The 24,375-nt window shown below is 44.4% G+C and overlaps 1 protein-coding gene across 2 annotated transcripts in view; it reads left to right on the top strand.

The window, feature by feature from the left end:
- Positions 1 to 24,375, top strand: part of dctn6 (dynactin subunit 6) — an 85,904-nt gene that overhangs the window by 16,172 nt on the left and 45,357 nt on the right. The window contains exon 2 of one of the 2 annotated variants that reach the window (XM_067992926.1): positions 8,244 to 8,308. The exons of the other annotated variant lie outside the window; for it this stretch is intronic. Within the exon in view, the coding sequence (XP_067849027.1) occupies positions 8,244 to 8,308 (65 nt within the window). The remainder of the gene's footprint in view (positions 1 to 8,243; positions 8,309 to 24,375) is intronic. 2 annotated transcript variants of the gene reach the window in all.

Raw genomic sequence — 24,375 nt, 5'->3', positions numbered from 1 at the left:
GTTGGCAGTCTTCCAATCCTCCAGTAAAGCGCCTGTAGCCAGGAAGGATTGGAAAATCATGGTCAGAGCCTCCGCTGTTTCCTCCCTTGCTTCTCTTAACAGCCTGGGATACATTTCATCCGGGCCTGGCAATTTATCTACTTTCAAAGATGCTAAACCCCTTAATACTTCTTCTCTCACTATGTTTATCCCATCCAATATTTCACACTCCTCCTCCTTAACTACAATGTCTGCATTGTCCCCCTCTTTTGTGACGACAGTCGCAAAATATTCATTAAGAATCCTACGCACATCTTCCGCCTCCACAGATAGAGACCAAAAAGGTAACCTAATAGGACCTACTCTTTCCTTAGTTATCCTTTTGCTTTTTATGGATTTATAAAACATCTTTGGGTTTTCCTTGATTTTACTTGCCAGTATTTTTTCAAGCACTCTCTTTGCTTTCCTAATTTCCTTTTTAATTTCACTCCTGCACTTTCTATAGTCCTCTAGGCTTTCTGCAGTATTGAGCTCTCGGTATCTGACATAAGCCTTCCTTTTTAGTCTTATCTTACCCTGTATGCTCCTATTGTAAACAATTTTACAACACCAAGTTATAGTCCAGCAATTTTATTTTAAATTCACAAGCTTTCGGAGGCTTCCTCCTTCCTCAGGTAAATGTTCAGGAGCTCCTCGAAGCCTACGCATTTATACATATAGAACAATACATGGTGTTTACAGAATGCCCCTGCAACTGCCCGTTGCCAAGGCAATCACCGTGTTCAGACAGAGAGGTGTCACCTGCAGAACCCCCGAATACACATTCAACAAAAAAACAAACAGGAAAAAAAACAGAGAGAGGCAGAAACATCCGGAAGGCAGAGAAAGCCAGCAAATGACCCATTATATTAAAAACAGATAACATTTGTTCGCTGGTGGGGTAACGTGTAGCGTGACATGAACCCAAGATCCCGGTTGAGGCCGTCCTCATGGGTGCGGAACTTGGCTATCAATTTCTGCTCGACGATTTTGCGTTGTCGTGTGTCTCGAAGGCCGCCTTGGAGTACGCTTACCCGAAGGTCGGTGGATGAATGTCCATGACTGCTGAAGTGTTCCCCGACTGGGAGGGAACCCTCCTGTTTGGCGATTGTTGCGCGGTGTCCGTTCATCCGTTGTCGCAGCGTCTGCATGGTCTCGCCAATGTACCATGCTCTGGGGCATCCTTTCCTGCAACGTATGAGGTAGACAACGTTGGCCGAGTCACAGGAGTATGAACCATGCACCTGGTGGGTGGTGTCCTCTCGTGTGATGGTGGTATCTGTGTCGATGATCTGGCATGTCTTGCAGAGGTTACCGTGGCAGGGTTGTGTGGTGTCGTGGACGCTGTTCTCTTGAAAGCTAGGTAATCTGCTGCGAACAATGGTCTGTTTGAGGTTGGGTGGCTGTTTAAAGGCGAGTAGTGGAGGTGTGGGGATGGCCATAGCGAGGTGTTTGTCCTCATTGATGACATGTTGAAGGCTGCGGAGAACATGGCGTAGTTTCTCCGCTCCGGGGAAGTACTGGACGACAAAGGGTACTCTGTTGGTTGCGTCCCGTGTTAGTCTCCTGAGGAGGTCTATGCGATTTTTTGCTGTGGCCCGTCGGAACTGTCGATCGATGAGTCGAGCGTCATATCCCGTTCTTACTAGGGCGTCTTTCAGCGTCTGTAGGTGTCCATCGCGTTCCTCCTCGTCTGAGCAGACCCTGTGTATTCGCAGGGCCTGTCCATAGGGGATGGCCTCTTTGACGTGGTTAGGGTGGAAGCTGGAAAAGTGGAGCATCGTGAGGTTGTCCGTGGGCTTGCGGTAGAGTGAGGTGCTGAGGTGCCCGTCTTTGATGGAGATTCGTGTGTCCAAGAAAGAAACTGATTCTGAGGAGTAGTCCATGGTGAGCTTGATGGTGGGATGGAACTTGTTGATGTTATCGTGTAGTCTCTTTAGTGATTCCTTGCCATGGGTCCATAGAAAGAAAATGTCGTCGATGTATCTGGTGTATAGTGTTGGTTGGAGGTCTTGTGCAGTGAAGAAGTCCTGCTCGAACTTGTGCATGAAAATGTTGGCGTATTGGGGTGCGAATTTGGTCCCCATGGCTGTTCCGTGTGTTTGGGTAAAGAACTGGTCATCGAAGGTGAAGACATTGTGATCCAGGATGAAGCGGATGAGTTCATAGAATCATAGAAGTTACAACATGGAAACAGGCCCTTCGGCCCAACATGTCCATGTCGCCCAGTTTATACCACTAAGCTAGTCCCAATTGCCTGCACTTGGCCCATATCCCTCTATACCCATCTTACCCATGTAACTGTCCAAATGCTTTTTAAAAGACAAAATTGTACCCGCCTCTACTACTGCCTCTGGCAGCTCGTTCCAGACACTCACCACCCTTTGAGTGAAAAAATTGCCCCTCTGGATCCTTTTGTATCTCTCCCCTCTCACCTTAAATCTGTGCCCCCTCGTTATAGACTCCCCTACCTTTGGGAAAAGATTTTGACTATCGACCTTATCTATGCCCCTCATTATTTTATAGACTTCTATAAGATCACCCCTTAACCTCCTACTCTCCAGGGAATAAAGTCCCAGACTGTCTAACCTCTCCCTGTAAGTCAAACCATCAAGTCCCGGTAGCATCCTAGTAAATCTTTTCTGCACTCTTTCTAGTTTAATAATATCCTTTCTATAATAGGGTGACCAGAACTGTACACAGTACTCCAAGTGTGGCCTCACCAATGCCCTGTACAACTTCAAAAAGACATCCCAACTCCTGCATTCAATGTTCTGACCAATGAAACCAAGCATGCTGAATGCCTTCTTCACCACCCTATCCACCTGTGACTCCACTTTCAAGGAGCTATGAATCTGTACTCCTAGATCTCTTTGTTCTATAACTCTCCCCAACGCCCTACCATTAACGGAGTAGGTCCTGGCCCGATTCGATCTACCAAAATGCATCACCTCACATTTATCTAAATTAAACTCCATCTGCCATTCATCGGCCCACTGGCCCAATTTATCAAGATCCCGTTGCAATCCTAGATAACCTTCTTCACTGTCCACAATGCCACCAATCTTGGTGTCATCTGCAAACTTACTAACCATGCCTCCTAAATTCTCATCCAAATCATTAATATAAATAACAAATAACAGCGGACCCAGCACCGATCCCTGAGGCACACCGCTGGACACAGGCATCCAGTTTGAAAAACAACCCTCGACAACCACCCTCTGTCTTCTGTCGTCAAGCCAATTTTGTATCCAATTGGCTACCTCACCTTGGATCCCATGAGATTTAACCTTATGTAACAACCTACCATGCGGTACCTTGTCAAATGCTTTGCTGAAGTCCATGTAGACCACGTCTACTGCACAGCCCTCATCTATCTTCTTGGTTACCCCTTCAAAAAACTCAATCAAATTCGTGAGACATGATTTTCCTCTCACAAAACCATGCTGACTGTTCCTAATTAGTCCCTGCCTCTCCAAATGCCTGTAGATCCTGTCCCTCAGAATACCCTCGAACAACTTACCCACTACAGATGTCAGGCTCACTGGTCTGTAGTTCCCAGGCTTTTCCCTGCCGCCCTTCTTAAACAAAGGCACAACATTTGCTACCCTCCAATCTTCAGGCACCTCACCTGTAGCGGTGGATGATTCAAATATCTCTGCTAGGGGACCCGCAATTTCCTCCCTAACCTCCCATAACGTCCTGGGATACATTTCATCAGGTCCCGGAGATTTATCTACCTTGAGTTGTAGGATGGCTTCCGGAGATTGGCTGTTGTTGGTGTTGAGTATTGATGCTGTCGCAGCGATGCCGTCATCGTGGGGGATACTGGTGTATAGTGCCGAGACGTCCATCGTGGTGAGAAGTGTTCCTGGTTCAACTGGTCCGTGGGTACTGAGTTTTTGTAGGAAGTCTGTAGTGTCGCGACAGAAGCTGGGGGTTCCCTGTACGATGGGTTTCAGGATGCCCTCGATGTATCCAGAGAGGTTCTCACACAGGGTTCCGTTGCCTGATACGATGGGACGTCCGGATGTGTTGGCTTTGTGTATCTTTGGGAGGCAGTAGAAGTCTCCCACGCGGGGAGTACGTGGGATGAGAGTGCGTAGGATGCTTTGAAGGTCTGGATCGAAGGTCTTGATCAGTTTGTTGAGCTGGTGGGTGTGTTCTTTGGTCGGATCTGCGGGTAACCGTCTGTAGTGTTCCTGGTTGTCCAGTTGTCGGTATGCTTCTTTGCAATAGTCTGTTCTGTTCTGTATGACTATGGCTCCTCCTTTGTCCGCTGGTTTGATGACGATGTTGCGGTTGGTCTTGAGAGCGTTGATGGCGTTGCGTTGTGCTCGGGTGACATTCTGGACTGTCTTCTGAGTGCGGCTGATGAATCTGGCATTGACGCATTTCCTGACAGCTTGAGCATACATGTCCAGCTGAGGGCAGCGACCCTCCGGAGGAGTCCAGTTTGACTCTTTCCTCTTCGGTTGCTGTACCGCGGATCCCTCTGTCTGCTGTTCCGGATCGTCGATTGTCTCATTGGGTTCGCTGCTGAAATCTTGGGGTTTGTGGTAGAATTCCCGGAGCCTCATTCTCCTGATGAATTCCTCTGTGTCCGCCGCGAGACTAGTGGGGTCCATTTTGGTAGTGGGGCAGAAATTGAGCCCTCGGCTGAGAACTTCGATTTCGTCTGGTTGAAGGGTGTGGTCGGATAAATTGACAATAGACTTCCCTGTGGTTGCAACCGTGGTACCAGGGGAAGCTTGGTCGTTGCTGGTGGTGATGCCGAGTTTCTCAAGCTTCCTGCTCTTGGTTTTCATGTAGGCAGCGTAGTTCCGTTGCCTCGTCTGTTTGGCGGTATAACGTAGCTGGTCTGCTGTGTCCTGAGTACAGGTTGAGAGTATGGACTCTATCTTGGTTTCGAGGTTGTGGCGTCTGCTGTAGAGTTGGTGTATGAGATGGTTGCGGAGTGTGCGAGAGGTACGGCGGCAGAGTCTCTCAGCGTAATCCGAGTTGTATGTGGACTTGAGTGGGTTCGTGATCTGGAGTCCTTTCGGGATCTTGTCTGCTTTCTTGCAGCTCTGTAAAAACTTGATGTCTGTGTCTAAATGCGCGATCTTCTTGGATATCCTTTCCAATGTGACACACGACTCGAGACACACGACAACGCAAAATCGTCGAGCAGAAATTGATAGCCAAGTTCCGCACCCATGAGGACGGCCTCAACCGGGATCTTGGGTTCATGTCACGCTACACGTTACCCCACCAGCGAACAAATGTTATCTGTTTTTAATATAATGGGTCATTTGCTGGCTTTCTCTGCCTTCCGGATGTTTCTGCCTCTCTCTGTTTTTTTTCCTGTTTGTTTTTTTGTTGAATGTGTATTCGGGGGTTCTGCAGGTGACACCTCTCTGTCTGAACACGGTGATTGCCTTGGCAACGGGCAGTTGCAGGGGCATTCTGTAAACACCATGTATTGTTCTATATGTATAAATGCGTAGGTTTCGAGGAGCTCCTGAACATTTACCTGAGGAAGGAGGAAGCCTCCGAAAGCTTGTGAATTTAAAATAAAATTGCTGGACTATAACTTGGTGTTGTAAAATTGTTTACAATTGTCAACCCCAGTCCATCACCGGCATCTCCACATCATGTATGCTCCTAGACATCCAGGGGGCTCTAGATTTGGCAGTCCCACCCTTTTTCTTAGTGGGAAGCCTCACAAAGGGGGAAACCCTTTGAATATCTCCCACTGCTCTGACACTGATTTACCTTCAAGTAGCTATTTCTAGTGATTTTTGCTAAATCACTTCTCAGTTTAGTAAAATTTGCCTTTCGCCAATTGAGAACTTTTACTCCTGTTCTATCTTTGTCCTTTTCCATAACTATGCTAAATCTAACTGAATTGTGATCACTACCAGCAAAATCCTCTCCCACTGAGATTCGTTCCACCTGCCCAGCTTCATTCCCTAAAACTAGAATTATAGAATCATATGTTACAGCATGGAAGGAGGCCATTCGACCCATCGAGTCCGTGCCGGCTCTATGCAAGAGCAGTCCGGTTAGTCCCACTCCCCCGCCCTATCCCCACAGCCCTGCAGGTTTTTTCCTTTCAAGAAAAGACATACTTGCTCTCGAGGCAGTACAAAGAAGGTTCACTCGGTTAATCCCAGGGATGAGGGGGTGGACATATGAGGAGAGGTTGAGTAGATTGGGACTCTACTCATTGGAGTTCAGAAGAATGAGAGGCAATCTTATTGAAACATATAAGATTGTGAAGGGGCTTGATCGGGTGGATGCGGTAAGGATGTTCCCAAGGATGGGTGAAACTAGAACTAGGGGGCATAATCTTAGAATAAGGGGCTGCTCTTTCAAAACTGAGATGAGGAGAAACTTCTTCACTCAGAGGGTAGTAGGTCTGTGGAATTTGCTACCCCAGGAAGCTGTGGAAGCTACATCATTAAATAAATTTAAAACCGAAATGGACAGTTTCCTGGAAGTAAAGGGAATTAGGAGTTACGGGGAGCGGGCAGGAAATTGGACATGAATTTAGATTTGAGGTTAGGATCAGATCAGCCATGATCTTATTGAATGGCGGAGCAGGCTCGAGGGGCTGATTGGCCTACTCCTGCTCCTATTTCTTATGTTCTAAGTACTTATCCAGTTCCCTTTTGAAAGCCATGATTGAATCTGCCTCCATCACCTTCCTCTGGCAGTGCATTCCAGATCCTAACCACTCACCACAGAGGAAAAACGTTATTCCTCATGTCACCATTGCTTCTTTTGCCAGTCGCCTGAAATCTATGTCCTCTGGTTCTTCACCCTTCCGCCAATGGGAACAGTTTTTATCTATTCTGTCTAGACCCTTAATGATTTTAAATACCTGTATCAAATCTCCTCTCAACCTTCTCTGTTCCAAGGAGAGCAACCCCAGCTTCCCCAGTATATCCACGTAACTAAAGTCCCTCATCCCTGGAATCATTCTAGTAAGTTTCTAAAAACTAAGTCCAGAACTGCCCCCTCTCTTGTTGGGCTTGCTATGTACTGGCTAAAAAAAATTCTCCTGAATGCATTTTAAGAATTCTGCACCCTCTATACCTTTTACACTGATTCTATCCCAGTTAATATTAAGTTAGTTGAAATCCCCTACTATTACTGCCCTATTTTTGCACTTCTCAGAAATTTGCCTGCATATTTGCTCTTCTATTTCCCTCTGACTGGGGGTCTTGAGTACACTCCCAGCAGTGTGATTGCCCCTTTTTTGTTCTTCATATGGCCTCATTTGATGATTCCTCTAACATATCATCCCTCCTCATGGCTGTAATTGTTTCTTTTAACAATATTGCCACCCCCTCCTTTTTTATCCCATCGCTATCTCGTCTGAAAACCCTGTAACCAGGAATGTTGAGCTGCAATTCCTGCCCCTGTTTAAGCCATGTTTCAGTAATAGCTAAGATATCATACTTCCACGTTTCTATCTGTGCCCTCAGCTCATCTGCCTTATTTACTAGACTCCTTGCATTGAAATATATACCTTTAAGCACTGCCAAACTCTTTTGTTGTCTAGTTTTAAAACCGTTGTTTCCTCTGCCTTCCAAACTCGCTTACTAACTTTCTGCTTCCGTTTCCGGCTCTGCTTCTCTCTCCTGAATCTACGCTCAATTTCCCATCCCCCTGCCAAGATAGTTTAAACCTTCCCCAACAGCACTAGCAAACCTCCTTGCGAGGATATTGGTCCCGGCCCTGTTGAGGTGCAACCCGTCCAGCTTTCAATATCATTGCCCTTTGTTCTTGCATAACTCTCCAAACTGTCTACAAATCTCCTTCTCTATCTCATTTCAATTGTTTGGTGGCTTGAAATGTAAATTGAGAATTGTACCATTTTCCTTTCAGCATTCTGAAGGGGCCATTCCCTCCATGACACCCTGGTCCACTCTTCCATTACCCCTAACATCTGTTCTCCTTCCCTTGGCACCATTCCGTGCAAGCGCAGTAGATGCAACATCTGCTTATTCATCTCCTCCCACATCTTAACAAACTATAAATTATACCAGAAATTCCTTCTAGGCAAAATAGGTAAAAATTTCATCATGTACTTTCTGCTAGTGAATGTTTAAGCTTTTGAGCAGTTCCATAATTGGTATAATTCACTAATTACCTGGGTGATGTGGAACCTGTATTTGTTTTTTTTTAAAAAATCACACAATATATTCTTCACCAATAAAATCTTTTCTGTGCAGTGTTAAAATTGCAGCTGGAGCTGTTGTCTGTGTTGAAAGTGAAATCAAGGGAGATGTAACTATTGGTAAGTAATGTTGTTCAAATACACGATTGTTGATTTTTGGGATAACAACTGTTTGATTCTGATAAATTAAGTTTAGCAAGTAATATTCAGTGGATGTTATCACACATTAACTAAATGGAGCACACTGGCATAAAAGGCCAATCTCCTTTATTGCATCCATTGGACAAAAAAGAACCCAGAATGAAATAAAACTAACTCCACCGTATCAATCAAATATATGTATAATAGTACATTAAAAAAAACATGCATAGTACATAGTTCCTGTGCACATTAACCATATTTCCTGTGACACAATTTTTTGATTATGCTTTATATAGTCATTTTTTGTGCGATAAATTGAATTATCCAATATTTTCAATTAAGCAAAATGGGAGTTTAGCGCTTTAAAGAATTACATTAACAGATAAATTGAATTAAATAATTTTGAATTAGAAGTGCATTGTAAGCATTTATAATGTCAGCATCACTGTTTATTTGGCTCGAAGCAGCAAATCAAAACTGAAGAGGTCGGAAACATATTAATTGAAAGAGAGGAAAGTGGCCAGAAAGCTAATAATGAGCAACTACTGATGAGCAACTAATAATGAGCGACTTATGAAAACAACTAATCCCAAATGTCAGGAGAACCTACCAATAAAATAAAAATTTAAAAGAAAAAAAGTGAACAAATCACTCAAAACATTCATTGAAAAAAAAATTCTGTTTTTCTATGAGATTTCTAATCATAGAATCATAGAAGTTTACAACATGGAAACAGGCCCTTCGGCCCAACATATCCATGTCGCCCAGTTTATACCACTAAGCTAGTCCCAATTGCCTGCACTTGGCCCATATCCCTCTATACCCATCTTACCCATGTAACTGTCCAAATGCTTTTTAAAAGACAAAATTGTACCCGCCTCTACTACTGCCTCTGGCAGCTCGTTCCAGGCACTCACCACCCTTTGAGTGAAAAAATTGCCCCTCTGGACACTTTTGTATCTCTCCCCTCTCACCTTAAATCTATGCCCCCTCGTTATAGACTCCCCTACCTTTGGGAAAAGATTTTGACTATCTACCTTATCTATGCCCCTCATTATTTTATAGACTTCTATAAGATCACCCCTAAACCTCCTACTCTCCAGGGAAAAAAGTCTCAGTCTATCCAACCTCTCCCTATAAGTCAAACCATCAAGTCCCGGTAGCATCCTAGTAAATCTTTTCTGCACTCTTTCTAGTTTCTATAATAAGGTGACCAGAACTGTACACAGTATTCCAAGTGTGGCCTTACTAATGTCTTGTACAACTTCAACAAGACATCCCAACTCCTGTATTCAATGTTCTGACCAATGAAACCAAGCATGCTGAATGCCTTCTTCACCACCCTATCCACCTGTGACTCCACTTTCAAGGAGCTATGAACCTGTACTCCTAGATCTCTTTGTTCTATAACTCTCCCCAACGCCCTACCATTAACGGAGTAGGTCCTGGCCCGATTCGATCTACCAAAATGCATCACCTCACATTTATCTAAATTAAACTCCATCTGCCATTCATCGGCCCACTGGCCCAATTTATCAAAATCCCGTTGCAATCCTAGATAACCTTCTTCACTGTCCACAATGCCACCAATCTTGGTGTCATCTGCAAACTTACTAACCATGCCTCCTAAATTCTCATCCAAATCATTAATATAAATAACAAATAACAGCGGACCCAGCACCGATCCCTGAGGCACACTGCTGGTCACAGGCCTCCAGTTTGAAAAACAACCCTCAACAACCACCCTCTGTCTTCTGCCGTCAATCCAATTTTGTATCCAATTGGCTACCTCACCTTGGATCCCGTGAGATTTAACCTTATGTAACAACCTACCATGCGGTACCTTGTCAAAGGCTTTGCTAAAGTCCATGTAGACCACGTCTACTGCACAGCCCTCATCTATCTTCTTGGTAACCCCTTCAAAAAACTCAATCAAATTCGTGAGACATGATTTTCCTCTCAGAAAACCATGCTGACTGTTCCTAATCAGTCCCTGCCTCTCCAAATGCCTGTAGATCCTGTCTCTCAGAATACCCTCTAACAACTTACCCACTACATATGTCAGGCTCACCGGTCTGTAGTTCCCAGGCTTTTCCCTGCCGCCCTTCTTAAACAAAGGCACAACATTTGCTACCCTCCAATCTTCAGGCACCTCACCTGTAGCTGTCGATGATTCAAATATCTCTGCTAGGGGACCCGCAATTTCCTCCCTAACCTCCCATAACGTCCTGGGATACATTTCATCAGGTCCCGGAGATTTATCTACCTTGATGCGCGTTAAGACTTCCAGCACCTCCCTCTCTGTAATATGTACACTCCTCAAGACATCACTATTTATTTCCCCAAGTTCCCTAACATCCATGCCTTTCTCAACCGTAAATACCGATGTGAAATATTCATTTAGGATCTCACCCATCTCTTGTGGTTCCGCACATAGATAAGGCTGTAGGCAAAATAATAAAAAAAGATTGCACGCGAACATGATTACACTTATCCACTGAAATGTCTTTTAATACTAATGAAGATTATACTTAAAGACTTCAGCTGTTCCCATAAAGCTGGGCTTGGTGACATATCTTTGCCCAGGGTTATAACTGTGAGCTGTGAAGGTAAATGGTACAGTCTAAGCATATGTAATTTGCACAATTTCCCAGGATGCTTTAGTATCATTTAGTTAGCCCAATTGATGCAATGTTTCTCTTCAGCCTCTAACGATACAGAATCAGAATTTTACAGCACAAAAGGAGGTCATTCAGCTCATTGCGCCTTTGCCGTTTAATCTAATTTCCCTGCCCTTTCCTCATTTTTTTCTTTTTTAAATATTTATTCACTTTCCTTTTAAAAGCTAGATTTTGGATTCTGGTTCCATCGCTGTCTCTGGCAGGACATTTTATATACTAACAACTTTCTGGATTTCTAGAGGAATAGTATTCAAAAGCAGAGAAGTTATGTTAAACTTGTATCGAACCTTGGTTAGACCGCATTTAGAGTACTGTACACAGTTCTGATCTCCATATTACAAAAAGGATATAGAAGCATTGGAGAAAGTGCCAAATAGATTTACAAGGATGATACCTTCACTAAGAGGGATCTTTTCTCTGGAAAAGAGAAGACTGAGAGGTGACCTGATAGAGGTCTGTAAAATTATGATAGGGTTCAATAGGATAGATGTAGGGAAGATGTTTCCACTTGTGGGGGAGTCCAAAACTAGGGGCCATAAATACAAGAGAGTCACTAATAAATACAATAAGGAATTCAGGAGAAACTTCTTTATTCAGACAGTGGTGAGAATGTGGACCTTGCTACCACATGGAGTAGTTGAGGCGATTAGCATAGATGCTTTTAAGGGGAAGCTAGATAAGTACATGAGGGAGAAAGGAATAGAAGGATATGTTGATAGAATGTGATGAAGTAAGGTGGGAGGAGGCTTGTGCAGAGCATAAACATCGGCATAGACCTGTTGGGCCGAATGGCCTGTTTCTGTGCTGTAAAATTCTATGTACAGCAATTTAGGAACTCTATCTAGTCTTGCAGGGGGCGGTTGGGAGCGTTCAGAGGGCTCAGCTTGCGAACCCTCGATAAGTTCTTTGTTCGTGAGCATAAATGATGTCGCTCTTGTGCACGCTGTATGTAATGGGTTCTATTAGGTTTATCAACAAGGGTTATTAATCTGATGTCTCTCCAGCTCGAGTCCACATGTCTGTATTAAAAGTGAAGAATAAGGATTATCCTGGGTACTAAATATTCATGGATAGAAGGTGTTCAGGAAAGATAGGGAAGGAAAAAAAGGAGGGGGAGTGGCAATATTGATTAAGCAGCATATTGCAGTGCTGGAGAGACAGGATGTCCTTGAGAGGTCGAGGACAGAATCTATTTGGTTAGAATTAAGAAACAATAGAGGCACCATTACACCACTGGGTGTATTCTATGGGTCACAACTATTGGAAAGGATATAGAGGAGCAAATTTGCAGGGAAATTACAAAGAGGTGCAAGAGCTATAGCGTAGTGGTAATGGGGGACTTCAACTATCCTAATATAGACTGGTAATAGTGTAAATAACAAAGAGGGGGAGGAATTTCTGAAGTGTGTTCAGGAGAACTTTCTTGATCAGTATGTTGCTGGCCCAACGAGGAAGGAGGCATTGCTGGATCTGGTTCTGGGGAATGAGGTGGGTCAAGTGGAGCAAAGGTCAGTCGGGGAACATTTAGGAACAGTGATCATAGTATCAAGGTTTAGATTAGTTATGGAAAAGGACAAGGAGCAATCTAGAGTAAAAAATACTTAATTGGAGGAGGGCCTATTTCACTGGGTTGAGAATGGATCTGGCCCGGATAAATTGGAATCAAAGATTGGCAGGCAAAACTGTAATCGAACAATGGGCACTCTTTAAAGAGGAGATGGTTCGGGTACAGTCTAGGTACATTCGCAAGAGGGGGAAAGGTAGGGCAAACAAAGCCAGAGCTCCCTGGATGATAATAAAGATGAAGCAGAAAAAGGGGGCAGTATGACAGATGTTAGGTTGATAATACAAGTGAATACCAGGCTGAATGTAGAAAGTATAGAGAAGAAGTGAGAAAGGAAATAAGAGGGGCAAAGAGAGAGTATGAGAATAGACTGGTGGCTAACATAAAAGGGGTTCCAAAAGTCATCTATAGGCATATAAATAGTAAATGGGTAGTAAGAGGAGAGGTGGGTTAGATTTGGGACCAAAAAGAAAATCTACTCATGGAGGCAGAGGGCATGGGGTACTAAATGAATACCTTGCATCTGTCTTTACCAAGGAAGAAGATGCTGCCAAAGTCACAGAAAAGGAGAAGGTAGTTGAGATACTGGATGGGTAAAAATTGATAGAGGAGGTTCGAGAGTGGCTGGCTGTACTTAAAGTGGATAAGTCACCCATTCCGGATGGGATGCTTCCTAGGTTGCTGAGGGAAGTAAAGGTGGAAATTGCAGAGGTGCTGACCATAATCTTCCAATCCTCCTTCGATATGGAGGTGGTGCCAGAGGACTGGAGAATTGCAAATGTTGTTCAAAAAAGGGTATAAGGATAAAGCCGGCAACTACAGGCCAGTCAGTTTTGCTTCGGTGGTAGAGAAGCTTTTAGAAACAATAATCTGGGACAAGATTAATAGTCACTTGGACAAGTGTGGATTAATAAAGGAAAGCCAGCACGGATTTGTTAAAGGCAAATCGTGTTTAACTAACTTGATTGAGTTTTTTGATGAGGTAACAGAGAGTTGATGTTGTCTATATGGACTTTCAAAAGGCTTTGATAAAGTGCCACATAATAGGCTTGACAGCAAAATTGAAGCCCATGGAATAAAAGGAGCAGTGGCAGCATGGATATGAAATTGGCTAAGCGACAGGAAGCAGGGAGTAGTGGTGAACGGTTGCTTTTCAGACTGGAGGCAGGTATACAGTGGTGTTCCCCAGGGGTCGGTACTAGGACCGCTGCTTTTTTTGATATATAAATGGTTTGGACTTGGGTGTACAGGGCACAATTTCAAAATTTGCAGATGACTCAAAATGTGGACGTGTAGTAAACAGTGAGGAGGCTAGTAATTCACTTCGAGGACAGAGGCAGGCTGGTGGAGTGGGTGGACACATGGCTGATGAAATTTAACGCAGTGTGATGTGATACATTTTGGCAGGAAGAACGAGGTGAGTCGATATAAACTAAATGGTACAATTCTAAAAGGGATGCAGGAACAGAGATTCCTTGGGGTATTTGTGCACAAATCTTCGAAGGTGGCAGGACAGGTTGAGAAAGCAGATAAGAAAGCATATGGGATCCAGGGCTTTATAAATAGAGGCATAGAGTACAAAAGCAAGGAAGTTATGTTGAACCTTTATAAAACACTGGTTCGGCCTTAACTGGAGTATAGAATCATACAAAGGTTACAGCACGGAAGGAGGCCATTCGGCCCATCGAGTCCTTGCAGGCTCTATGCAAGAGCAATCCAGCTAGTCCCACTCCCCCGCCCTATCCCTGTAGCCCTGCAAATTTTTTCCTTTCAAGTAATTACCCAGTTCCTTTTTGAAGGCGATGATTGAATCTGCCTCCACCACCCCCTCGGGCAGTGCATTCCAGATCCTAACCACTCACCGTGTCTTTAAAACAAAAAGTTTTTCCTTATGTCACCTTTGGTTCTTTTGCCAATCACCTGAAATCTATGTCCTCTGGTTCTTGACCCTTCTGTCAATGGGGACAGTTTCTCTCTATCTACTCTGTCTAGACCCTTCATGATTTTGAATACCTCTATCAAATCTCCTCGCAACCGTCTATGTTCCAAGGAGAAGAACCCCAGCTTCACCAGTCTATCCATGTAACTAAAGTCCCTCATCCCTGGAATCATTCTAGTAAATCTCTTCTGCACCCTCTCTGAGGCCTTCACATCTTTCCTGAAGTGCGGTGCGCAGAACTGGACACAATACTCCAGTTGTGGCTGAACCAGTGTTTTATAAAGGTTCATCATGACTTCCATACTTTTGTACTCTATGCCTCTATTTATAAAGCCGAAGATCCCGTATGCTTTTTTAACCGCTTTCCCAACATGCTCTGCCACCTTCACATATACCCCCAGTTCTCTCTGTTCCTGTACCCCTTTTAGAATTGTGCCCTCTAGTTTATATTGCCTCTTCTTGTTCTTCCTACTGAAATGTATCACTTCGCATTTTTCTGGGTTAAATTTCATCTGCCACGTGTCCGCCCATGCCACCAGCCTGTCTATATCCTCTTGAAGTCTATCACTATCCTCCTTACTATTTACTACCCTTCCAAGTTTTGTGTCATCTGCAAATGTGGAAATTGTGCCCTGTACACCCAAGTCCAAATCATTAATATATATCAAGAAAAGCAAAGGTCCCAGCACCGACCCCTGTGCACCTCCCTCAAGTCCGAAAAACAACCGTTCACCACTACTCTGTTTCCTGTCACTTAGCCAATTCTGTATCCATGTTTTATTCCATGGACTGCAATCTTAATGATCAGCCTACCATGCGGCACTTTATCAAATGCCTTTTAAAAGTCCATATACACCACAACAAATGCATTGCCCACATCTACCCTCTCTGTTACCTCATCAAAAAACTATCAGGTTAGTTAAACACGATTTGCCTATTAACAAATCTGTGCTGGCTTTCCCTAATCATTCCACACTTATCCAAGTGACTGTTAACTCTGTCCCGGATTATCGTTTCTAAAAGCTGCCCCACCACTGAGGTTAAACTGACTGGCCTATAGTTGCTGGGTTTATCCTTACATAAGAACATAAGAAATAGGAGCAGGAGTAGGCCAATCGGCCCCTCGAGCCTGCTCCGCCATTCAATAAGATCATGGCTGATCTGATCCGAACCTCAAATCATGTCCAATTTCCTGCCTGCTCCCCATAATCCCTAATTCCCTTTACTTCTAGGAAACTGTCTATTTCTGTTTTAAATTTATTTAATGATGTAGCCCTTTTTTGAACAAGGGTGTAACATTTGCAATTCACCAGTCCTTTGGCACCACCCCTGTATCTACGGATGTTTGGAAGATTGTGGCCAGTGCCTCCGCAATTTCCACCCTTACTTCCCTCAGCAACCTAGGATGCATCCCATCTGGACCGGGTGACTTATCTACTTTAAGTACAGCTAGCCTTTCTCGTACCTCTTCTTTATCAATTTTTAGCCCATCCAGTATCTCAACTATATCTTCCTTTACTGAGGCTCTGGCAGCATCTTCTTCCTTGATAAAGACAGATGCAAGGTACTCATTTAGTACCTCGGCCATCCCCTCTGCCTCCATGAGTAGATCTCCTTTATGGTTCCGAATTGGCCCCACCCCTCCTCTTACTACCCATTTACTGTTTACATCCCTGTAGAAGACTTTTGGATTCCCTTTTATGTTGGCTGCCAGTCTATTCTCATACTCTCTCTTTGCCCCTCTTATTTCCTTTTTCACTTCCCCTCTGAACTTTCTATATTCTGCCTGGTTCTTACTTGTGTTATCAACCTGACATCTGTCATACGCCCCTTTTTTCTGTTTCATCTTACTCACTATCTCTTTTGTCATCCAGGGAGCTCTGGCTTTAGTTGCCCTACCTTTCTGCCTCGTTCGAATGTGCCTGGACTGTACCCGAACCATCTCCTCTTTAGAGGCCGCCCACTGTTCAATTACAGTTTTGCCTGCCAATCTTTGATTCCAATTTACTCTCTCATTGAAATTGGCCCTCCTCCAATTGAGTATTTTTACTCTAGAGTGGTCCGTGTCCTTTTCCATAGCTATTCTAAACCTAACACTATGATCGCTGCTCTCTAAGTGCTCCCCCACTGACACTTGCTCCAGTTGGCCCATCTCATTCCCTAGAACCAAGTCCAGCAATACCTCCTTCCTCGTTGGGCCAGAAACGTACTGGTTAAGAAAGTTATCCTGAACACATTTCAAAAATTCCTCCCCCTCTTTGCCCCTTATTATTATTGTTATCCCAGTCTATATTAGGATAGTTGAAGTCCCCAGTTATCACTACTCTATAGTTTTTGCACCTCTCTGTAATTTCCCTGCAAATTTTCTCCTCTATATATCCTTCTCACTGGTTGGTGGCCTATAGAATACACCCAGCAGTGTAATGGCACCACTTTTATTTCTTAACTCTAACCAAATAGATTCTGTCCTTGACCCCTCCAGGAGATCCTTTCTTTCCAGTACTGCAATATTCTTCTTAATCATTACTGCCACCCACCCTCCTTTCTTTCCTTCCCTATCTTTCCTGAATACCTAGTATCCACGAATGTTTAGAACCCAATCCTGCCCTTTTTTGAGCCAGGTCTCCGTTATCGCCACAACATCGTATTCCCATGTGGCTATTTGCACCTGCAGCTCACCAATCTTGTTTTACCACGCTTCGTGCGTTTACGCATATGCACTGCAAACCAGTCTTAGACTTTCTGGTACTCTCTCTTAGTCTGATCGGGAATTGGATAAATACTTGAAGGTAAAAAAATTTACAGGGCTGTGGGGAAAGAGCTGGGGAATGGGACTAATTGGATAGCTCTTTCAAAGAGCCGGCAAAGGCACCATGGGCCGAATGGCCTCCGGTGCTGTACGTACTATGAAACTATACTACCATATCTCTATTCACACTTCCTTACTGTAATTGACTTTTCTGTGACAAATTATATGAAATAGTTTTAAAAATGAAATGCCTGATGTTTGATTTTCAAAAGTGAGAGATGTGTAACGGATTCCTTCACATCTGCCTCAGTGGAGTTTGAAGTTATGGGGTAGACTGTCACTTCTCAGTGCTGAATGAAAAAGTAGAATGATCAAATCTAAGGCTTGAAAGTTCTACCTGTGCGCCAACCTCCCGTCCGATTTATGCTACACTGGGCCTGACCTCCAGCCTGATGAAGCTGTCCTTGGGCCCGACTCTCAGCCAACCTGCTGCCTGATTGATCTGTCCCTGAGACCGTCCTAGCCAACTTCCTTCCTGATTGCTCTGCTCTTGGGCCTGACGACCTGCCTGTTTACTTTGCCCCAAGCCAAGTTGCCTGGCCAACATCTTAACTAGATTGCTGGGCAGCCAGGCCAAGTTCTCAGGCAGTCTTTGAGCGGCTCTGCCAAGTAGGCCTATGTCTCAGCCCATTTCCAGTTCAGTGGATCTTTTCCTACTTCTGCCAGGCCTGATTCCCTGACTGAAAGAAGACTCAAACAGAACCGAGTAGTTCTCGTGGTACTTGCCCGTAATCCCAATTTACCTACAAATTTTCAAAAACTGTTGTGCCGCCCCCTCCTCTCCACCACCACCACCACCAAACATTTCAGTAATCGATATATAAAACACTTCATAGCCAACAAATTACTTTTTGAAGTGCAGATGCTGGTGTCTTGCAGCCAATTATGGCAGCTACTTTGTGCACAAAAAGATCCCACAAACAACAACCGAGATAAATGACCAGATAATGTATTTTAATGTTCTTGCAAACTACCGCCCCATCTCGAACCTCCCTTTCCTTTCCAAAGTCCTTGACAACACGTTCACCTCCCAAATCCGTGCCCATCTTTCCCGCAACTCCATGTTTGAATCTGTCCAATTATGCTTCCGCCCCTGCCACAGCACTGAAATGGCCCTAATCAAAGTCACAATTGTCATCCTATGTGATTGTGCCAGTGGTGCACTAACCCTCCTCATCCTTCTCGACCTGGCTGCAGCCTTTGACACTGTTGACTACACCATCCTCCTCCAACGCCTCTCCTCTGTTGTCCCACTTAGTGGGCTGCCCTCGCCTGCTTCCAGTTTGCCTGTCCAGTCATGGCCAGAGAATCCCCTGCAATGGCTTCTCTTTCCGAGAAGCCATAGAGTCCCCCAAGGATCTATCCTTGGTCTCTTCCTATTTCTCATCTACATGCCGCCCCTCGGCAACATCATCCGAAAACACAACATTAGGTTCCACATATACGCTGACAACACCCAGCTCTGTCTCATCGCTGCCTCTCTCGACCTCTCCACAGCCTCGGTGTTGTCAGACTGCTTGTCCGAAACCCAGTCCTGAATGAGCAAAAATTTCCTCCAATTTGGAGCCAGTGTCATTAACTCATGCCATTAACTCCGTTCCCTAGCCTCCGATTCCATCCCCCTCCCTGACCACTGTCTCAGACTGGTCGCAACTGTGGTGTCCTATTTGACTCTGAGCTGAACTTCCGACCCCATAGCCTCTCCATCACCAAGACTGCCTACTTCCACCCCCCGCCCCCCCCCCCCCCCCCCCCCCCCCGTAATATTACCCATCCCCATCCCTTGCTCAGCCCATCTGCTGCTGAAACCCTCCGATGCATTTGTTACTTCCTTCCACCCACCATAACCTTAAGCTCATTCAAAACTCTGCCCATATCCTAACTCGCACCAAGTCCTATTCCCCATCACCCCTGTTCTCCTGGTCCACCAATGTCTCAATTTTAACATGCTTATCCTTGTTTTCAAAGCCCTTCCCTATTCTGTAACTTCCTCTAGACTTACCACTCTCCAAGAACTCTGCGTTCCTCCAACTCTGGCCTCTTGTGCATCCTCCATTTCCTTTACTCCACCATTGGTGGTTGTGCCTTCAGCCGTCTAGGCCCTAAGCTCTGGAATTTCCTCCCTAAACCTCTCTGCCTCCCCACCTCTCCTCCTTTAAGACACTCCTTAAAACTTGATCAAGTTTTTGCTCACCTGCCCTATTTGGCTCTGTGTCAGTTTTTGTCTGATTACACTCATGTGAAGCACGTTGCGAAGTTTTACTTCGTTAAAGGTGTTATATAAATGTAGGTTGTTAGTTGAAGGAGAAATGTTGTCCAGGACACCAGGAGAACTGCCTGTTCTTTGATAGTGCCACGGGATCTTCCAAAAGTTGGCACCTCTAGCAGTGGTGCACTTAAGTGTAAGCCTAGATTATATTCTGAAGATTCAGAGTGGGGATTGACCTCATAAACTTCGGACTCCGGCGAGAATGCTGTCAACTGACCCTTTACTAGTAATGGATCAAGTTGGTCTGGAGAGGAAACTAAGCTCAACATCTGGTCGTATAAAAAGTTTCTGTATCTCTGGGTTTAAATGAATGGCACATGGGAAGATTGATGAAGTGGGAGTGGGAGGCACGTTGTTGATTACACATAACAGTTCTGCAATACATTCCTTTCCCATGATTAAATGCTGTGCTTCAGGAGCTAATTGGAACTATAAAACTAACAGCTAAAACCATGCAGTTTCTCAGTTAATTAGAGAACAAGGCAATGTTTACATACATACAAAAAAAATGTTTTCCTGCAAAGGAATATCCGTCTGGCACTGCACCGACCCACGATGGCACGAGCTATCATGAAGATGCCACACATCCCCTATTTCCCTGTGAAGATTGATAAGCTGGCGAGTAGCAACACTGCCTCAGAGCACCCAGGGAGATAGATGTTCTCAAGGCATTTGGATGTTTGTCAGAGGATTGTTAACACCAAAAGGATAATTAAACTTCTGGTGTTGTAATTCAGTAGTTGTGGTTTACATAATTTTAATTCAGAATCCAAGAATCTCTATCTGAGGCAGGCCTGTATATAATGCAAAGCAGACTTCTTTTACTAAAATCTCGCTTTATAATCACACTTACATATAAAGTACCATATTACACCAATTGCATTCCATCCCCTGTCTCCGTCTCTGCCTCAGCCAATCTGCTGCTGAAAGCACTCTTCCATGTCTTTGTCACCTCCAGACTCGACTCTCCTAGTTGGCCTACCATCTGCCACTCTCTCTAAACTTCAGTTCATCCAAAACTTTGCTGCTGATATCCTATCCCACACCAAAGCCCACTGTCCTATCACCCCTGTTATTGTTGACCTTCATTGGCCCCTGTTCCCCCAATGCCACCAATTTTATGAAGGTTAAGGGGAGATTTAATAGAGATGTTCAAAATTATATGGGGTTTTGATAGTCGATAGGGAGAAACTGTTTCCACTGGTGGGTAGGTTGGTAACCAGAAGACACAGATTTAACATTGGCAAAAGAATCAGGGGCGATCAGAATTTTTTTATGCAGCGAGTCATGATCTGGAATGCACTGCCTGAAAGCTGATTCAGTAGTAACTTTCTAAAATGAATTTGACATATCCTTGAAAAGGACAAATTTGCAGGTTTATTGGGAAAGTGCAGGAGAGTGGGACTAATTGGGAGCTCTTTCAAAGAGTAAGGATGGGCCGAATGGCCTCCTATGCTGTATGATTCTGTAATTTGAAATTCTCATTGTCATGTTTAAATCCGTTCATGGCCATGCCCAGCACTACAACCCTCCCCACAAACTTTCCTTTCCTCTGACTCTGGCTTTTTGTGCTAACCCGCCCTCACCCCCCTTCATCTCACCTTTGTCGGCTCTGCCTTCAGCCGCCTAATCCTCGAGCTCTGGAACTCCCTACCTAAGCCCTTCTGCCTCTCCACCTCCTTTGCCTTTTTTAAGGCCTTCCTTAAAGCCACTTCTGATTAAACTCTTCCTCTCCACCTCTGCCTTCCTCTCCTTTTCTGATTTGCTAATTTAGATACGATGTAATTTAGTGAATCCTAGGCCAGGAATTTGCACACGATCTCACTGCAAGTTGGAAGTGCTAGCAAATAAGTCAGCCGCTGCCTTTTTCGTAGTAAAGTCCGTTACTGGATGGATTTTGCCGTCCACCTTCATCTCCCCACCAAAAAAGAAACGTACTTATTTTTAGAAACGAAGGTGGCAGCGTCAGATTTAGAAAAATGGTAAATGCAATTGCAAAGTTGTTTCTGTGGTATGCAAGATGTGGGCCTTCTTGGACCAAAAGATACAAGGAGGAGCGCACATGTATGAAATGTTGGAAGGTTCTGTTGCTGGAGCAGAAAAATGCTGAGCTCGAGTACAAACTGACCATACTCCACAACATACAGAAAGTGGAAAGGATTATGAAACATATATTCCAGGGAATGGTCACCCCACAGGTTGAGAGGAGTCAGGAGCAGTAGAAATGGGTGACCACTTGTATGGCAGGAAGGAAAAGCAGAGAGGAGCAGGAAATCCCTGTGCATCTGAAACTGTCCAGTTGTTGTGCTGAGTTTTGTGATAACGACAAGATCTGAAATACAGGGGAAGGAAACCATAAGCAAAGCCATGGCAGTGTGGTGCAAGTGATTACCCAGGAGAGCAAAAAGAAAGAATAGGCGCACGGTAGTGGTGAAAGATTCAATTATTAGAGAGTTAGACAGCCTTTTTGCTGCCATGACAGTGAGTTACAAATGGTGTGTTGCCTCCCTGGTGCCAGGGTGAAGGATATAATGGAGCAGGTGGGAAAACCAATGACGTAGGAAAGAGTAGCATGGACGTCTTTACAGAGGCAGTATGAGGAGTTAGAGTCAAGGCCGAGAAGCAAGACATCAAGGGTGGCAATTCCAGGATTACTTCCTGTAGCACATGCTGGGCAGGTTAGGCAAGAGCAGATCAGATCTATTTAATGTGTGCCTTGAGAGATGATGCAAAAGGGACGGTTTCATATTCCTAGGACATTGGGGCCAGTTATGGGACAGAGGGAAGCTGTTCAGGAGGGACAGAGTTCCCCTGAACCAAATGGGTACCAATGTGTTTGCAGAAAGGGTAAATAAGGGGTGGATTTTCAACTAGTATGGCAGAAGGAAGGGAGAAGCAGATCAGATTATATGTTAATAATTATGAACAAGGGTGTAAGGATGTTAAAGGGAGAAACTCTATCCACTAGCAGGAGGGTCGGTAACCAGAGGGGACAGATTTTAAAAAGCCAGGGGGGAGATGAGATTTTTTTTTCTCAGCGAGTAATGATGATCTGGAATGCATTGCCTATGGTGGATGGAGATTCAATAGTAACTTTCAAAAAGGAATTGAATATGTACTTAAAAAGGAAAAATTTGCAGGGCTATGAGGAAAGAGCAAGGGAGTGGGACTAACTGGTAACTCTTTCAGAGAGCCGGCACAGGCATGATGGGCCGAATGGCTTCCGTTTGTGCTGTATGATATACCTGAATTGTGCTTGTATGAATGCAAGCAATATAAAGAATAAAATAAGTCAACTAACAATGCTCATACATAGGGAGAAATAGATGTTGTAGGAGTGACTGAAACCTGGTTTCTCCCCTCCCTGTTTGCCCTGCTGCCTACTATCATAGTATTATATCATAGTAGCTACAGGACAGGAGGAAGCCATTCGGTCCACCGGCTATGCCGGCTCTTTGAAAGAGCTATCTAATTAGTTCCATTACCCTGCTCTTTCCCCATAGCCCTGTAAATTTTCTGCCTTCAAGTATTTATCCAATTCCCTTTTGAATGTTACTATTGAATCTGTTTCCGCTACCCTTTCAGGCAGTGCATTCCAGACAATTACAACTCGCTGTGTAAAAAGATGTTTCCTCATGTTGCCTCTGGCTCTTTTGCCGATCACCTTGCATCTGTATCCTCTGATTACCGACCCGTCTGCCACTGGAAACAGTTTCTCTTTGTTTACTCTGACGAAACCGTTCATGATTTTGAACACCTTTATCAAATCTCCCCTTCTCCTTCTCTGTTCTAAGGAGAACAACATATAAATGTCTTCTGCCATTTACATATCGTAACCGTCTTTGTCTGTACTCCCGTGGAGGAGCGTACCTATCAAGCAGAGGGACTGGCCTTTGTCTCAGTCATCTAGGACTGAGGGCTCTATGTCCTTCCACAGGTGGGTGTAAGATGTTGTCAGCCTGCTCATCCCACAGTACAGCAGGGAGGCAAGTAATCCGGGTTGTGTTGTACACAAATTAAACAGTTTTGACAATGCTCCATTTGGCTTTTCATTCCTAGCCACCATGCCACGCGCTGGAGCCTCTCTAATGTTCCCCGTGGACCGGGCGGTGTCCTGAAGTGGGTGCGTCATGGGCTTGGTAAAGAAAAGCATTACACTTATTCTGTGGTACCACCCACTTTTGATCATACAGCAGGATCCCATCTTTCACCTTTAATTTGGGCTGATTAGCATAGCAAAGCCCTTGGGCTTTTTTTCTTTTCTAGCATCACCAAGCCTGCTTTATTACAGGATCCTCTTTTTGTAATTGTTTCAAATTGATTGGGTCGGGCAATTTCTCAGGCTGATTAGTTTCCAATGGGGGAAACATTACTACCAGATCCTAATCCATTTCCTTCTCTCCTCCTTTCTTAGCCAATTCGTCTGCTTTCTGATTTCCTTTAAGTGCCTTTATTGGACCTTTGTGGTGGTTGTGGTTGGCCACCTTACACTGCTACTTTTCTCCGTGACACATCAGATTTCCTTCTATCACCGTGGGGAACTATCTTAAATTATGAAATTTTAAAAATTTATACGCCTGACTAAAGCATTGCAACAATAGCACAAAATTTCAAAGAAACCCAACAAAATATGTCGAGAAAATACATGGGAGAGACTGGCTAGCTTTTCTGTCTTATCTTCCAAGGTCTTGCGCTCTCCTTTTTGTGAGCGGCCCGTCTGAAATTAACCCTATCGATCCCACACACAGACGTACACAGGACAGCTGAATTTGGAATTTCCATCT

Source organism: Heptranchias perlo, chromosome 1 (genome assembly GCF_035084215.1).
Source record: "Heptranchias perlo isolate sHepPer1 chromosome 1, sHepPer1.hap1, whole genome shotgun sequence".
Classification (NCBI taxonomy): Eukaryota; Metazoa; Chordata; class Chondrichthyes; order Hexanchiformes; family Hexanchidae; genus Heptranchias; species Heptranchias perlo.
Note: the sequence above shows the minus strand (reverse complement) of the source record. Positions and strands in the feature narration are given on the sequence as shown.